Below are 17667 nucleotides of genomic sequence, written 5' to 3'. Positions count from 1 at the left end.
TAAGTGGAGTGCCATTGGAAGTGGAGGAAAGCATTATTGTGGGAGTTGCTGGTGTGTGCGAGGCGAGAAGGCTATCTCGGTTCAGGTGTGAAGAGAGTGGAGGGGAGCACTACGGTGTCACAGCATGCAGGTCTGGAGAAGAACACACAGGAGGAGATCGCATGCAGTCAGGAGATTCCTAAATGTGGGGGGATGTCTCTGGAGATGAGCTGAACAATTTTTTGAGAGAAGGGTTCCCGTCGTCTCAGACGACTGGGAGTCTGGGACCGGATAATAATCAATGTGGAATTGGAACCATAGACTGTGATGATGTGATGTGCACACTGTCAGCTATAAAATATATAGAGCACCGAGCGGAGTATCACCCTGAACTGTGGAGGGCAGTAATACGCGAAAGCGTCTACACCACACTGCCGGAAATTCCAACAAAAGAAGAAGAAGAAGGCTGGTCTGTGATTGGCTGATGGGGGGGGGAAACAACAGTAGCCTGCCAGCCTTCTTCCACCATTGACCTCGATGGAATGGGAATGTGGTGAATTTCGTGGGAATCCTGCTGGGACATAAACAACGATGGCTTCATCTCCTGGATGTGAACACTACGTGCGCAGTTGTTTATTAAAAGTGAGTTTATTTCGTGGGATTATTATGTCACTTTTGTTGAATGTGAAAATGTTGTAAGTGAAGTGTAGGTGCTACTCTCCATGGAACAATTCCAGTATACTGATACACTACAGCTGCAGGGTCACTATAGTCAACATTTGGAACGATGTTTTTTAATTAACATTGTGTGTGACGTGTTGTGAGCTTCTAGATGAGATATTTTCTAATAAACTAAAAATAAAATGAAACAAATTGTTTTGGGGCCCCATGCTGCTGTGCATCTCCGGACTGAGTCCACGTTAACCATGACTGAGTATATATGGTATATATTGGCTACAGTCAGTGTTGCCAAACTTGCCAAGTCTACGAAAAATACTTTGCAACACACTGTGACGATGGGAGTCATGGGACACGTGATCACATATATAGTGTGTGTGTGTGTGTGTGTGTGTGTGTGTGTGTGTGTGTGTGTGTGTGTGTGTGTGTGTGTGTGTGTGTGTGTGTGTGTGTGTGTGTGTGTGTGTGTAGTGTGTGTGTGTTATGGGGGGAATAGGAGGGGTAGAGGAAGGCAGGTACTGTTGAAAGCCTTGTGATGGAATAATACACAGTGGCCTCGGGAATACAGACACCGTAACTGCTCGGTCTGGTATTCCTAAACGTAACCTCAGTAAACTATGCTTAAACGGTTAAACCTACCTTATTTCTAACCTTAACCTCTGTAAAACGGTGCCAAAACCTAACCCTATTCCACAGTGAGAACAGGTAAAAGTATGCTTAACCCTAAACTTATTTTTAACCTTATTCTCAGTAAAAAAAAACAAGAATCGCGGTCACCTGTTTTTAAGGTTGCAGAACTATACATCTTACGATCAGGAGTCAGGACATGAATAAACAAATTACTACAACTACATGCAAATGCAATTAAAACACTAAACAAGATGAACAAACCTAATTTGTATCATGAAGGAAAACGTAATATAGGTTGCTGTTGTTTGGTTTCCGGACGTTGATGGCTAACCATCCTCTCAGATTCTTAACCACAATCATAGCCACACCTGAACCAAGAAAAAAAGATAAGGTCCGCGGCACACTGGATGATGCTCCAAAACCTAAAACAGTTGTATTGAATGGTTCCTTTACTACACCATGGACGTGCGTGCGGCTTCGAGCTTCTCGACACCTACCTATACAACTCTTTCTCGCTCGTGTCTCTGGTCTTAATTATTTTCTCCCCGGCTATAGGCACCCTGCTGTGGTAAACTGTATGTCTGCAGACTGTGCCACGATGCAGAAGAGAATCATCAAATGGACCGCTTCCGCGTCAAAGAGGTGGAGTGCACGGGGTGTCAAACATTGCAGCAGGTATAATAGATCTTCTTTCAGCTCAGGACAGTGTTTCACACTCTGGTGCCTGCACTCGGCTAACCAATGCCAGCAACAGTCTTCATGGTAGAGAAGATATTGAGTATGCTGTCAGATTGATCAGATTTCTCTCTCCCTTCATTATCTTCTTAATTTCATTGCTACGTAGCTTCAAGCTGTGCATGTGCAACAACAACCTCTATTAATCTGTATTATTTCCTCTAGGCGCAGCAGACATGCCAGCAGTGTGATGTACAGTTCGGGGAGTATTACTGTGATATCTGCCACTTGTTTGACATAGACAAGAAACAGTACCACTGTCAACCCTGTGGAATCTGTAGGTGAGCAGTACATCCATCTACTTGTATTAACCCATTCAGGTAGGGACCCCTTTTGGGGTTCTGTACAGTATTCAAAAATCACAAAAATGTTATGCTAGCAGCATATAAACATTTTAAGTTTTTCAGAAAACTTTAGTCACTGTCAGGATTTAGAAGGCATTTTTAGAATCGCCCTCAGTACTAAATGGGTTCAACAAGGGCTGTTGGCTTTCAAAGTTCACCAGTTGACTATATCAGACATAATATATATATTATTATATTATATTTGTATAATAGAAATGAGTCCCCAATACAATAACTGCCTGCCATGTTGCTCATTGTGGTCACACGCTTACCAGCATTCCACCTCCAACATTGTGCTTCTGTCATATTTTCATAAGCGCATTTCTAAACTTTTGCATAACTTAAAGGGATATTTCACTTTCAAAGTGAAATATCCCTTTAGCCATTTAGACCGAGAACCACTGTACATATTACTTTTCTATCCGGGAACTCCTTTTGGGGTTGCTATGTACACTATATAACAACATAATTATTTTGTAATTGTCTTTAAATATTTCAGGATCTACATGTACAAAGCACCATCTCTTCAGTTAATTCTATGTATATATTTATTTACAGTTACATCTAGTGCTACACCAACCCTCCTCTAAAAGCAGGTTTCAAAATATTCCTCAAACTGGATTTAAAATCGGCCTCAGGTCTAAAATGAACATGAACAAACATGTTAAACACAAGGCTTTAAAACATGATTTTCATTGGATCGGATCCTTAGTTATGCTTATGTGGGCTTCCAATGTACATGTAGTATAAGTAATGTATACTGTTTTGTATTGCTGAACTAAAATGACCTACTGTATGAATTAACACTCGGCTTTGACATAATGCAGGATTGGGCCACAGGAGAAGTATTTCCACTGTGAAAAGTGTAATCTGTGTTTAGCCAGTGATCTGCGTGGAAACCACAAGGTGATTGATAATCCTTCCTTACCACTTTGTGTCATACCAAAACAATGTTATTCTTTACGGACAAATGACCTTTATTACATAATGCACTTTATTTTATTTTAGTGTGTTGAAAATGTGTCAAGACAGAACTGCCCTGTATGTATGGAGGTAAGCAATTCACCATGGTAAGTATTATGGGATGCCTCCATGTTATTTGTTTTCATTTGGGTTTATGTAATCATTATTTTCTTCACAATGCAGGACATTCACACTTCCAGAATCGGAGCCCATGTTCTTCCATGTGGCCACCTTCTGCATAAGTAAGACATTATGATATTTATCATAATTATTATGATATATTCTTATGCATTTTAAGCCATGGGTTCCCAAAGTGGGGTCCGGGGACCCCTAGGGGTACTTGAGGGAGTTCCAGTGGGTACCTAGCTCAATTAGAGATAGTTAGGAACCAAATGAACCCTTTATGGGTCTGTAACCAAGTTGTTTAGAGCGCATTCCCCGGCAGCAATGTGGAGGGAAACAGCTATTTCTTCTAGCTGAAAAATTCATTACAATATATAACACAAGTGACCAGTTCATATTTTTGACCGACCTTTCTTTTTTTCCCCTTCCTCTTCAGAACATGTTTTGAGGACATGCTCAGAACTGGGTATGTTTCATAACTCCTTTTCATCACGTTATTTGAATGATTAAAATGATTAATAATCCTGTTCAAAACCAAATATCACAGGGCAATAGTCTAGTCTTGCACCTACTGCACTCGGACAAAATGAAACAGGGAAATAAGAACATTGAACAGTGAAGCTGCATTGCCAGACTACTAATCAACACAAAGAAATGTGATCATATTACACCTGTCCTAGCTGCACTCCACTGGTTACCGGTTAGTTTTAGAATAGGTTTTAAGATTTTACTGATTTACTTTTAAAGCCAGGCAGGGACTGGCTCCTAGCTAGATCAAAGCCCTGCTGCCCCCCATTGAACCAGGGGCAGGGTGCTGCCTAAGATCCTCGGGCATGGCCCTCCTGAAAGGCCACCCGTCTCGCCTGGTTACACGTGGAAATCCGGCTTTCGCAGTCCGGGCAGCCAGGCTGTGGAATGCCCTACCCGTGGAGCTGAGGCTGGCAAAATCAGTGTCGTCTTTTAAATCACTTCTAAAAACCTACTTGTATTTTAAAGCCTTTTCTTAGTGGCTTCTGCCGTTGTTATGTTTTTAATTGTTCATTCCATGTTAATTATTTGCTAAATTGCTACCCATTGATTTTATGTATTTATTTGTGTATTGTTATTTGCCGCACTGTAAAGCACTTTGTAACTTTGTTTAAAACCCTGAGGTGCTATATAAATAAACTCATTATCATTATCGTGTGATATGCATCCTGGCTAAACCAAAATTACATACAAAATAACTAAACTACTGCTTGTTTTGGTACAGTGCATATCGCTGCCCTCTGTGCATGCATTCTGCTTTGAGCATGGAGAGCCAATGGAGGGAGATAGACAAAGAGATCGCTCAGTCACCCATGCCTACTGAATACCAGGATGCTACTGTCAAGGTAGGGAATAGGGCTGAGAAATAAAGGAAAATATCTATTTTTCAACAAATTTACACAAAGTAAATCAGGTTTTAATTGACTGAAATCTATGCATCTATTTAACCACGTAACCCTGTGTCACACTTAATCGTGCAATGGTCGAGTACAAAAAGACATGGGAGAAAGAAAAGTTTTAAAATATATTTTCGTGATTGGAAATTACGAACATGACCTCGATGACAGTTAAACCTTTTTTTGTTACCATTTGATGCAAGGCTGTTCTTTTCAAAGAGACTGAATGAATCATGTTCATGCATTATGTTGTTGTACACATGCATTACATTTCAAATGCAATGGACTGTGATGCAGGTGTGCATGATTTTTTTTTTTTTTAAATGAATCATGGTCACAGTGAAAATGTATGTTGTAATAATGTAATAACTACGCTGGATATGTTTTTGTAATATGTATATTACTTTCAGCATTATCACAGATGTTTAAAAAGACAGGTGCCATAAATACACTGAATTATTTTGCCGATTCAATATAAACTTCAAATCTAAAATGCAATTGCCTATCTAAAAATCCAATAACCTAAAACACTAGTCTGAAATCCACTACGAGTATGAGATCAGGGATTTCTTGTATCTCAGTTTGGCATGTACGTTTAATCTAATTTTGGCATGTACGTTTAATCTCAATACTTTTGAGCAATGGGGTGGGGGATTTGTATGTAGACCTACACTGCAGTGCATACTGTTGGAGGTCCGGTTCTGTGTGGTCTGGGGGACCCCAGGAGTCCTTGAGGACCACACTTACGAGAACACAGTTCAAACACTTGACACGTGTTGTATTTTTCAGCTATTCAGAAATAGACAATCTATAAACGTGTTGTCGATTATGGTGTGAATTTAGAAACTAGAGAGTTGTGCAAAAGACAGTTGGACTATCTTGCTCTTCTATTGTTTGTCTTGGACCTTGGTCCCAAGTTTCCTGAAGGTGGGATACCGGTTTCCTGTTTGGCTGTTTTCCTATACGTAGATTAATTTGATTAGCTCCGCAGCAGATGTGAACGGGAAGCACACATAAAGGTGTTATTTATGTTTCCTGTTCAAATCTGCTGCCAAGCCAATCAAACGAAGCTATGGGACACTGAACCTTCTGGAAATCTTGCACTACAGTTATGCTCTGAGCCAATTAGCATTTTGGACACAGGCTATGGGACTATTATATGTAATCCAATATTACACTCTCTTGCCGCAGATCATATGCAACGACTGCCAGGCTCACTGCACGGTGCCTTTCCATGTTCTGGGGATGAAATGTGGTGGCTGTGGCTCCTACAACACAGCCCAGGATGGAGGTCTTATCCAGCAGCCCCCTCCCAACCAGCAGATCCAGGAGAATGAGCCAGAAGCGGACACAGAGAACGAAGCTGAGGCGGACACAGAGAATGAACCTGAGGCGGACACAGAGAATGAACCTGAGGCGGACACGGCGTCTGAGGCAGAAACGGACACCGAACCAGAACAGCAACATCAAGCTCAGTGACGCTCTGAAACACCAGGTGCCCCCCACCCATATTGACCCATGTTAAGATTACCCCCCACACACACACGCACAACAACTTCAATGCTAAAAATATGCTATATTTATTTACATTCAATTCAACATTGCGGCTGTTCTACAATGAAGACCCCAGTTAACATTTTGAACTTCGATAACCTCAGACCCAATCGTCATTCAAATTTCTGTTGCTTATAAACACAACCTTTTATTTGTATGAGACATAGGCCCTCATTTATCAATCGAGTGTAAAGTCTGCCACAGATTCGAGTGCAGGTTTCGTAGTACACCCACGTCGCCACGGCATTTATAAAGTGATTGCAAACAGCTGATCCTTCCTTAATTTCGTTCCGACGTTAATAAATGTGACGGCTGAAATCTATCTGGCACGCACTATGAAATCAAGCCTCGCCCTCGTTTTTGCGACATGAACAACTGCAGTACGATCTTGGAAACCATAGTTACATCAAGTCAAGCCTTCCTTGTCTTGCTGACCGCCTCACCCCCCTGCCTCTCATACACACACACACAGACGCACGCACGCACATGCAACTTGCAAGCAACTGTCACTGTGTGTTAGTTGTATATGCAATTATTAAAATGTTTATTCATTTAATCTACAACAAGATTAGTGAACGAAAACCTGAACCTGTGATTATGTGAAGCATTAATTAAATAACATTGCTCACGACGTCATTGGAATGAGTTTGGACGCGCACAGCCCGTGACAAATGCTGTTTTCCTCCGCTCCTCTTCTGTCTGTCTCTGTCACTGACCTGCATGCACGTTTATGACATTACTCACTGTATATTAGATTGCCTCCCTGCGCAGCCTAACTTCACAAAGTGAAGTTGGCGGTAACCCGTGAGTTTCCATATTTTTCCCACTTTGCGCTGCCTCGACACTGTCGGCATATGTCACATTTATTGGCATTCGAGCGCGTCGGGTTTATCCTTAATTAAAAGGACGAGACGTAACGCGAGAAAGACATGGCTGTAGATTGCAGCTGCCGTTGGTGGTAGACTTGACTATAGCTGCATAGCCTCGGTCCCAGGCTATCTGCGAAAATAAAATCTAAAGCTGCAGCACTGCAAATGCCTCTCGATCCAGTCATGGAATTAAGTTAGGAGGGGGGGGGGGGGGGGGGGGCTAGGGGGGCTAGCGGTATGCGCTCATGCAAAACACTATTTAAATGGCTTAAAGCATTGTTTTTTTTTAATTGCGCGATTTTAATAAGCTTGCACACTTGGTAATATCCTACCAATTTCATATGACATGCCTTTACAAAATATATTTTTTTCACATGTAGGCTATTATTAGTTTTATACATTTTAGGAGTGAAAACATATGTTTAGATGCCTGTGACAGCCTCTCAGCTGGTCAAACAATGCTGCTCCGCTGTTCTACGACAGAAAAACAGGTGAGGACAAAGCGTACGACAGCTCCCGACCAGACGTGAGTTTTGTCAAGTTCAATTTCAAGCTTTGGCGGAAATGGTAAATGCAGAAAATGTCGGTAATTTCGGCGTGCACCCATATTTTGGCGTACGCACAGTTGATAAATGAGGGCCATAATGTGCTATATGGTATGGTTATTAAAGAACATTGTCTCAAACTTTCGCCATCGGTCTGTGCAACTACAGTGGATGTCTGCCTCCCTCCCCACCACTTTATTTTAGCAGTCACGTGAATTTTCAAATCAAATTAGTTGAAGCATATAGCTTGCTTCTTAGCAGAAATTATATTTTAAAATATCTCTTTGTAAACAAATGGACATATGACTGCTTCCGCCCATGACTTTTAGGAGGCACGGTCACAGACTGTATTGCATTCTAAGATTGTGGAATAGTTCTCTGGCTTGGGAGACTGTTAAAAAGATATACGTAGTGGAGGCTCTATTTTATACTTTAGTGTCAAACAGTGAAAAGAGCAGATCTCCAAGCTCACTTTTTGAACGTTTTTGAAAACATGGCCAAAATAGCGATATTACTGGTTGGGTAGCATGCTATTATGTGCTTGTTATACATGCAATCATATAAAAATACAACTATGAAAATACATCATGGGAATATGAAGGATTGACCAACGCTAGTGGCCACCATGCTACCAGAAAATATTGCGATTCAAGAGTCAATTAAATAACATTATCTGAGTCGGAGCACAATTTATGTCTTTGTAGTTCTGAAAGATGAGATTGTAATGTTGGCTCTTGTTTTATATAAAATAAGACATAATTAGATAAATATTAAATCTAGTGAAGATAAAGGGAATGAAGGGGACAATGTTTCGCCCATGTAGGGCTTCGTCAGGAAATATGAGATCGTAATGTTGTTTTTATAATGTTTACATCTCAAGAACCACCCCACCGGTCGACCTGAAACGCACTGCGAAAAATATCAATATAATGCAATATAATGTAAATTGTAATTGTAAACATTTTTTATGATCCTTAGGGTCATCCAAATAACATATTAAAAATGACGAAATTAGTGGATCATGGTAAATTCAGGTGTTGAAAGTTGGGGCATGTGATGAGTGTTTTTCGCTTAATGCTTGGAATGGGTTCAGAATCATGAAAAAGCCCTAGTTTGACAAGTCACATGCTACTTAAAGTAGTAACTTTCAACCCCTGAATTTACCATGATCCACTAATTAATGTTATTTGGTTGACCCTAAGGATCATAACAAAACCTTGAATGATTACTATTGCAATTTATTTTGGTTCAAACCTTAGATTCAGTGGCCTAGGTATCCAACGGGCAAAATCCTAGTAGTATAAAATGTATACTACATTTAATGTGAACACAGCCGCACACACCATCATTATGGTAGCATGCTAAACTTTGGGAAGTGAACCTGTGTAAACAGAGCCAACTGGTACTCTTGAAACAAACTGGCCTTTATGGTAGCCCGTTATTACATTTCAAATGCTTTAGTTTGCTGAAACAGACGGCTTGAACCGTTAATGCAATGTTTACCATGGCTGCTACTGGCTTGGCTCCTTGTCAAAAGCCTGCTGATACAGCAGCTGTATCTGACCTTTGAGTCCGATACAGATACCTTTGAGTCAGATGTTGAAATGTGTTGGTCTGTGAAACTCGGGTATAGGGCCATACAATCGTTTTATCCTATATTAATTTATAATTGCATTAGCTACTAAATGGATTATGAGTACCGGTAGTTATTTTGAACTCATGCAAGTGTTGAATGTGTTTCAAAATAATGGTGTAGCCTACAGACAGTGTAGATTACCAGAGCAAGTCCTGTTTTGTATTCCTGACGTCTGCCGTCAGTAATTCAGTCCTCCGCTGTATTCCCGTGGACTGGATGAGAGAAAGAAGCACTTAATTTCACAATGATAATGCATGATGGAAGTTGATATTGAAGTACCATGAACTCAAATAAACTCTTGCAATGAAACATTGATTTCTATGGTATTCTTTATTAAATACACTTAAAGAGATGGCACCAGTATGACTTATGTACATCACATTTTCATTTTTCATCATCACTCTACTGACCAATACATTTGGTTCTTGTAGTTGAGGTGTTGTTGCTCAGTGCAAGAATTCCATACAGATCATCTCCAGGGTTTTGCTCAGACTGCAGGCAAATCTGATTTGTTTCTCAAATCTTATCTTTAGGACTGACTCCACACCGTTATTTGTTATAAGTGACCTAGCTGCATTGGTTGCTGTGGCAACAATGCAACATCACAGGCGTGAGTAATGCTTAACTTATCTTTGAGGAGCTCACAGTGTGACTCATTGTGAGCTTGTAGATCTTCTATTTTATTCATTTATTCTAATTTTCGACATGAGAAACCAATCTGATTCCAGTCAGAATAAGCCAAAAATCTGATTTGGGCTGCCAGTCTGTTCACAGCCTAGGAGGTTGTTGAGAATCACTGTGTCCCCTCGACACTTTATCATGCTGCTAGTGAAAATGTGAAAGTAACAAAAACACATACTTTGACATTGGGTGCTATTATAATAAAGCATCCAAAGGCAAAACAATTGTAGCACCATAAACTGCTAAACATAGAACAATAACATGGTCCAAAGTGTACCTGTAATTAAAACTAGAACTAACTACACCCAGATGACACTGCTATATAAAAATAAGACCCGTTGATAAATCATACAGTAGTACTAAATTATTATGTGACGGCCCAAAGAAATACACATTGTGTCATTTTAATGGCTTATGCGACAACCGTTAAGCATCTCCCCGAAGTGGACTAGACTCGGGTGTCGATGTGAACTGGATGGTAAAACAAACGGGAAAACCGTTGGGCACTACTTGTGCGGCTACGGGCATGAGCTGGGCGGTAACGGCAGACATGGGCAGGAGTGTCTGGTAGACGACTGGATATGAGGGAGGAGGAGTCCCCTGCGGGTTTGTGGCGAGGGCGATTGGCAGTGGTTCCACCGAGGTGCCGGCGACATCTAAAGCAGGTTCAGGCTCTGGAAGAACAGCGTTTTGTGAACCGTCCATACCAGGCAAAGCGTGCTCTACTATGGAATTGTCCGTGAGAGGGGAGGCTGGTGAAATACTCAAGTCCAGCGATGGGTCAGCGATGTCCGTAGAGATCTGTGGGTCCTCGACAGCGACGACAACATCTGGCAGGGTCGATGGGATGTCTAGAGCGATTGCAGCAGGATCGGGCTCTGCAGAGGGGAGGTGATTGCCTGGGGTTGCAGTCTCCAACATGACAATGGGTGCTTCTGTCACCAGTGCCGGCTGTGCAGTCATCTGTGGTGGCTCCTCCAGCACCGGCTCCTGCGGTGCCAGCTCCAGCACCGGTTCCTCCTGCGGTGTTGGTTCCAGCGCCGGCTCCTCCTGTGCTGGCTCCTCCTCTGCTAGCTCCTCCTCTGCAGCCTCCTCAGGAGCGCCTGCCTCTTCCGATACTTCCGATGAATCGGCCTCAGTCTCGTCTGATGAATCCCCAACCCCATTCAGGCACACCTGTTTAAAACAAATGAATGGTATGATGATAGGAAAGCACTTCATCCATTTTATACTAAATGCTCATTATTACTCAGTCTGCATCTCATAGGTGTGCTCTGTGACTGTTTTGATAGGCCAATAGAATCTACAGCGATTCTCTTTCTGGAAAGCTAGCATGCTGAAATAGAAGCATCAAAACAATTATAATAATCTTTGAAATTACTAAACCTGACCACAGATGGTCACTGGTAGGCAGCAGGTTTCTGAATTGTTCAACCTACGAGCATTATTGAGGACCAATTATATGAAAGTTGAATGAGTGAACAGTGAAGTTCTTTAAATCTATGACAAGATCATACATATTATATAGACTGGATTTTGAATAATGATCTGAAGGTAGCCCCAAGCATTCTTAATGTTTGGAAATCATCTCTTCATTTTGCACACATTTTTACAGCTTAATTGTGTCACTAGGAGTAGGAACAGCCTGATTGTAGGGATGTTGAGGCACTTACAGGTGCGGACAGTGCAGTTGCAATGAGGAAAGCGCAAAGTATGATCCTGAGAATATCCATCTTCTCTGCGTTTGCTGAAAGAATAAAATGACGGTTGAAATTATCCCAGAAACACAATACATAGTTGAACTGTTTTCTCAAGCTCATCTTAAGAGTTATTTTCTGAACTACAAGACAAAGATTAGTAAACAAACCAATTAAACTTACAATCATCTTGAAACTTTTACTCGGATGCTTCTTGTCATCTAACACTTTCAACCAAAATAGATATAGTATATAGGTTACAAATGAAATGTTCTCCAAGCACATAGTCCTACCTTGATAGCCCAAGTACCTCCTTGGTCCTTTCCCCTCGTCAACACAAAGAGGGTATGTTCAAGTAAGATCCTATTGGCACCTTCTCAACAAAAAGATGGTAGATCTGCTATTTATTTGTTTCGAGGCTTGCATGAACGATAAGACATTTGACTCGGTCCATCTCTTTATATACCAGTAGAGATGTGTGGGCACATGCAAAATGTCAATGATAATTCATTGGCTGGTTCCCTTCCCTGTAGTAATATTATACTCCGAACTAGACTTTACTAGTTAAGGCTAAATTGATGAATACCCCAGACACACTGAAATGAGAGACTGCTGAGAAATTATTATAGAGAACAATTTACAAGCGAACCAGAAATGCAGTCAACGGCGGTAAACATGTTTTTGTGGTTTGATGTAAACAATGGAAAGAGGAACCGGGTTTAGACTCTTTAAGTGCCTGTTATCATACCAAGCCCTGTAGTGTAGTCGTCATACTGACAACCGGGATGACAAAGCATTTTGAGGAAGTCTGTGCTTCTTTGCAAAGATTATCCCCCACCCCCCAAAAATATATATAAAGTATATTTGCACGTCATCAACTTATGTCCAGTAGCCAGTTTTATATGAAAATAAATATCTCGTCAAAGGTGCAAAAGTGGTGACAGTAGTGTTCAGGACAGTTTGTGTCTTGAAAATATTGTAACATTTTCAATGTAGAAATTCTGTTCCTAGTAAGAGTCCGAAATGTACTAAGTCTGTACATTCAAGTAACAAAAGTAAAAGTACTCGTCGAATGCCCCATTTTACAATTTGTATAAAAAGATAAGAAGTCCAAGGCACTCCGTTCCAGTCAGGTAAAAAAAGATAAAAGAAAGACCAACACGTTTCGGCTACAAGCCTTCGTCAGGGTCCCAGTACAATTTGTATATTTTGAAAATAGCAGATCTACAAGCTACAAGCTACAAGCTACAAGCTCACAATGTGTCAGACACATTGTGAGCTTGTAGACCGGCCATTTTCATTTTTCAAATGGCTGAAATGTATATGTAGTGCGTAATGTATGTTTTGTAATAATCTAAATCTACAAAGTAACCAGTAACTATAGTTTTCAAATCATTGTAGTGGAGTAAAAGTACAATATTTGGATCCGAGATGTGGTGTAGACAATATTGGAAATTGAAGTAAAAATATCTCAAAATAAAAAGTACTTGAGTATGTACCTAGTTACTTTCCACCACTGTAAAACTGCAACCCATACATTTACTAGTAGTATACTTTAAGAATTATTTTTGAATATCTGTACTTTACAGATACAGTATTGTATTTTTCTATAACTTCACCCCAATACAATTTAAAGACAAATATTGCACTTTTGACAGACTACTGTACATTTCTAGGGAAAAAGTACATATGAATTAACCACTTGGGACAGATCATTTTATTTGTGAAGCACATTTCAACAGGGCAATTCAGTGTGCTTAACACACTTATACAATGACATTAGGATGCAATAAACAAGTAAAAATACCATACAATTACAGTGCAGAAGAGAAAGAAAACTTTACTGAATATTTCAAATAGTGAAAATAGCTGATCTGCATGTGTTGTGAGCTTGTACATCTGTAGATGTATAGATCTTGGTATTCATTTCAGAAATATTCTGGAATTCTTTATTTATTTTTTGGTGGGGAAAATGTCTGAAATTTCAATACAGAAATGCACTTTGACTAAGTACTGGGATGGAGTAATTTGTCCACCACTGGTCAAGGGAGATATTGTGAGCTTCAGGCAGTAGAACTGGACACCAGGGTGGGATGACAACCTCCAAACACTGCAGATGAGCTAGTTCTATAGCATTAACCCTTTACAAATGCCGACCCCCATCTCAAAATATTTTGTTCCAGGGACCCCAGAAGAAAAGACTTGAGTTAAAAATGTTGGCTTTAATAAAAATGTATATTCAAAGATTTGAAAAAAAGAGAGCTTGAATAATAGCCTAATTATAAAATGACAGATGCTTCCCCAGTTTTAATGGGTTAATACATATACTACAGATATATATTATATAATTTTTCTAAGCTTTAATTTGTCATTCACAAAAAAAAATGAAAAAGAGATCAGAAGCAACAAGCGCCATGACAATAATATACTGTAGACTAGACTGTACATGTTTCTGCATACCTAGTACAATTTATAACATGGCATCTCTTTTGGGCAAGTCATGGGTGGGGGGGGGGGGGGAACAAAACAGTTAAATAGCCGATCTACAGGCTTGCTTTTAGATCAGCTATTTTCTCCTTCATTGTACGACAAGAAATTATACATAGGGCTACAGAACAGACTACAGTAACACGTTTCTTCCTAACCTGTAGTAGAAGCCGGTTTGAGACCATTTCTCTATGATGATGGTGATGAGGAACAACTAGGGACATCTACAGCAGTCTTCTATTCCAGTGGTTCTCAAGCTGTGGTCCGGGACCCCCAGTGAGGTCCCCACTTGAATTTCGAGGGGTCCCAGATGACAGTGAAGTGACAATTTAAGGACTTAAAGGACAACTTTCGTTTTTTTCAACCAAAGGTCATGTTTTAGGTTGTTATTAGAGAAAGTAAAAGATGAGTGTTCATATTTTTTTTCATTTGCTGCTTTCTTTCGTTTTAGGGATTTTAGCCGTTTTTGACAGGGGGCGGGGACATTCGAACACGGGGCTAAATATGTATTTCTTTTTTCAAAAACAGCTAAAATCCCTAAAACGAAAGAAAGCAGCAAATGGAAAAAAATTAACTCATTTTTTACTTTCTCTAATAACATCCTAAAACATGAACCATGTTTTAAAAAATTCCATTATTGGATTCAAAGTAAACAAACCATACTATAAAACTGGCCAAACATTGGCCTCATTGTCAAAGAGGAAAAACAAAGAATGAAAATAGCTGATCTACAAGCGAACAGAGTCAAACTAAATTGAATGCCTCAACTCCTACATTCCAAGAGCTCATCAAGGTGGGGGTATGATTTTGGGAGGGTCACAGCCTGAAAAGGACAACAACAACTGAATCTATCCCACCCTACTCTCCTCCCTCAGGAACACGAACCAAGACGCCTGGCAGGACGACCATGGATCCATCAATGGACTCATGCTGGTTCCCTCCTCCAGATCTGCTACTGGGGGATAATTCCTCATTACCTGAGGTGTTAGCCACTTCATTTGGATACACAAAGAAGGGCACTTCAGATTGTCCCCGAGTGTTCCCCCCTCCTCCTCCTCCCACTGCGTCTTGGTCTTCTTCATTAGGAAACACAAAAACTGAGTGGCCAGAATAGTTGCCACTTGCGATGGAGGGAAGCTGGAATACTCGTGTCTCCTTACCAGAGATGCTTGGGAAAATGAAAATGGGCGCGGCAGCGGGTTGGTGATCGCATTTTCTCTCTTGAGGGCCCGGGTTGATTGTTGGGTTATTGGTTTTCTGAGGTTTTGGAGGCCCTGTAATGACTGGAATGTAGAAGGTAGGCGTGAACCGGTAGTGGTTGTAGTAGTACACCTGGTTAAACAAAAAAAGCTTAAATGAAATACAATACAATTTAAATATTGAAATGGCAAATGAGAAACTTTATTCAACATTGATCTGAATGAAATTGAATTGTTACTTACTGGAGTGAGAATGCGTCGTACTGGAAAACTGATGGATACTTCAGTGCAGAACAACAAAACAAAAGCGGCCCTCAATGCCATCTTTCTGTAGAAGAAAAATGTGTTTGTTCTATACATCACTGTTTATACAACTGAATGGGTAAACATGTAAAACATTGAAATGTCATACAGTAGCAGTAGTTTCTCAAGTTGATCAAGTATCTAGTGAAAAAGTAGCTACATATTTTTAAATGTTATTGTAGCAGCACTGCAAGTGCAAGGTATCAATACTCACAAAACCTGCTGATGTAGAAGAAATTAACATACCCTAAGCAGAAGACCATCAAGCTCCGACTCGGTATACACTGCGAGGGTACGGTTGAGCGGCTGCTTTATCAGAGAGATTAAAGTTTGATTAAAAGGCGGCGAAGAACTGGTCCACAACTGAAATAAACAAAGTCATTAAATCTGGGACCTATTATACTATTAGACTGAGGTGAGTTGGTTGAGACACACCCAAGAGGAGGATCCTTGTCCACAGGAATGCTTATGTGAACAAGAACTAGTCTAGATAGATACTTTATTTGTCCTTTCGGAAATTTGTTTTGTGCACAGCAGTCATCAGGATATACATAAAACATGCAAACAAACAGATCACACAGTACATAGACAATAAAGAAACAGTGCCAACAGAAGGCCACCAGTCATAGTTCCAAGAGGCATCACATCACACCTTATGCACGGAACTGAGATGGGGCCTGCTTGTTCATAAGTCCTATACTTATGGGAACAAACGATCTTGAGGCCCTAGCCTGCAGGGAAGGTACCATATACCGTCGCCCTGATGGTAAAAGATGGTATTGGCTGTGTAACGGGTGTGTGTTGTCCCTAGTAATAGCTTTCCTCTTCCTGAGTACCCGGGTCTCATACATTGAGGTCATACTCTCAAATCGTACCCCAGCTATTTTACTGGACACGCTGACGATTTTATGGAGTTTGTTCTTATTAACCAATGATAATGAGCCATACCATGAAACAAAACAAAATGTCAATGCACTCTCCACAAAGGATCGATGAAAAAGTGCCATGATATTTTTTTCAACGTTATACTGTCTCAGTCTGCGCATAAAATGCAGCCTCTGCTGACCTTTCTTGTAGATGGAATGAGTGTTGGAATTCCATGTCAGCTTGGAATCAATCGTTGTACCCAAGTACTTATATTCGTCCACAATCACTACCCCATCCCCACCAATGACCATTTCCTGGTGTGCATGGGCACCAGTCCTAAGGTTCAATATGACCTCCTTAGTTTTTTTTATATTAAGCTGGAGGATGTTACTCCTGCACCAACCGGCATCTACTCAAAGATGTGAACGATTTATCAGACGAGATATATCAAGAGCTTGCTTCTAAAAGTGAACATCTTACTTTAACATTATTTTTTAACTTTTAGTTGGTTTTAGACAGTAGCCTACCTGTATATTAAAAAAAATCTGTGGTGGAAATTAAGTAGCCATGTACATGTTAACAAGTCCTTCACCTTTCCCCTCTTCAGTCCCCAATCCCACTAGTGATCTACCAGCCCTCCCTGCATAGCATTCTCTTCCTGTTGGTGCATGGCTGGCAGATACGACCAGGGTCCAACCAATCTGAGAACCCATAGGAACAGCAGCGCCGCCAGTCAACAGTGTCTCGAGAGACTAGGGTCCAACTGGTCATCATCCTGCGCAGGTAATACTGTATCTTGGAACGGTTCCAGAAGCCAGGCATCTCCAGATTGGGGTCATACTAAAGGCTACACGTTATATTGTTCCTGACATTTCAGAACATCTTTTTACACTTTAGTGTACTAGTTCTGTACTCTACTACATCTCAGAGGCAAATATTGTACTTTTACTCCA

The 17667-nt window shown here is 40.6% G+C and overlaps 2 protein-coding genes across 2 annotated transcripts; one reads left to right on the top strand and one right to left on the bottom strand.

The window, feature by feature from the left end:
• Nucleotides 1-486: 486 nt before the first annotated feature.
• Nucleotides 487-9795, top strand: rchy1 (ring finger and CHY zinc finger domain containing 1). Its single transcript, XM_083783609.1, has 9 exons — nucleotides 487-621; nucleotides 1843-1962; nucleotides 2188-2303; nucleotides 3194-3272; nucleotides 3375-3419; nucleotides 3513-3571; nucleotides 3889-3918; nucleotides 4705-4825; nucleotides 6068-9795. Exons 1-9 carry the CDS (start codon nucleotides 571-573, stop codon nucleotides 6353-6355), a joined length of 909 nt encoding a protein of 302 aa, XP_083639735.1. The 5' UTR covers nucleotides 487-570; the 3' UTR covers nucleotides 6356-9795.
• A 636-nt stretch (nucleotides 9796-10431) lies between these two features.
• LOC310872858 (uncharacterized protein) lies at nucleotides 10432-12276 on the bottom strand. Its single transcript, XM_083785029.1, has 3 exons — nucleotides 12152-12276; nucleotides 11835-11908; nucleotides 10432-11337 (listed from the first exon to the last, which is right to left on the bottom strand). The coding sequence occupies exons 2-3, from the start codon at nucleotides 11892-11894 to the stop codon at nucleotides 10588-10590; spliced, it is 810 nt and encodes a 269-aa protein (XP_083641155.1). The 5' UTR covers nucleotides 11895-11908; nucleotides 12152-12276; the 3' UTR covers nucleotides 10432-10587.
• Nucleotides 12277-17667: the final 5391 nt, after the last annotated feature.

This window comes from Protomyctophum parallelum (assembly GCF_964188405.1).
Source record: "Protomyctophum parallelum genome assembly, chromosome: 15".
Classification (NCBI taxonomy): Eukaryota; Metazoa; Chordata; class Actinopteri; order Myctophiformes; family Myctophidae; genus Protomyctophum; species Protomyctophum parallelum.
Note: the sequence above shows the minus strand (reverse complement) of the source record. Positions and strands in the feature narration are given on the sequence as shown.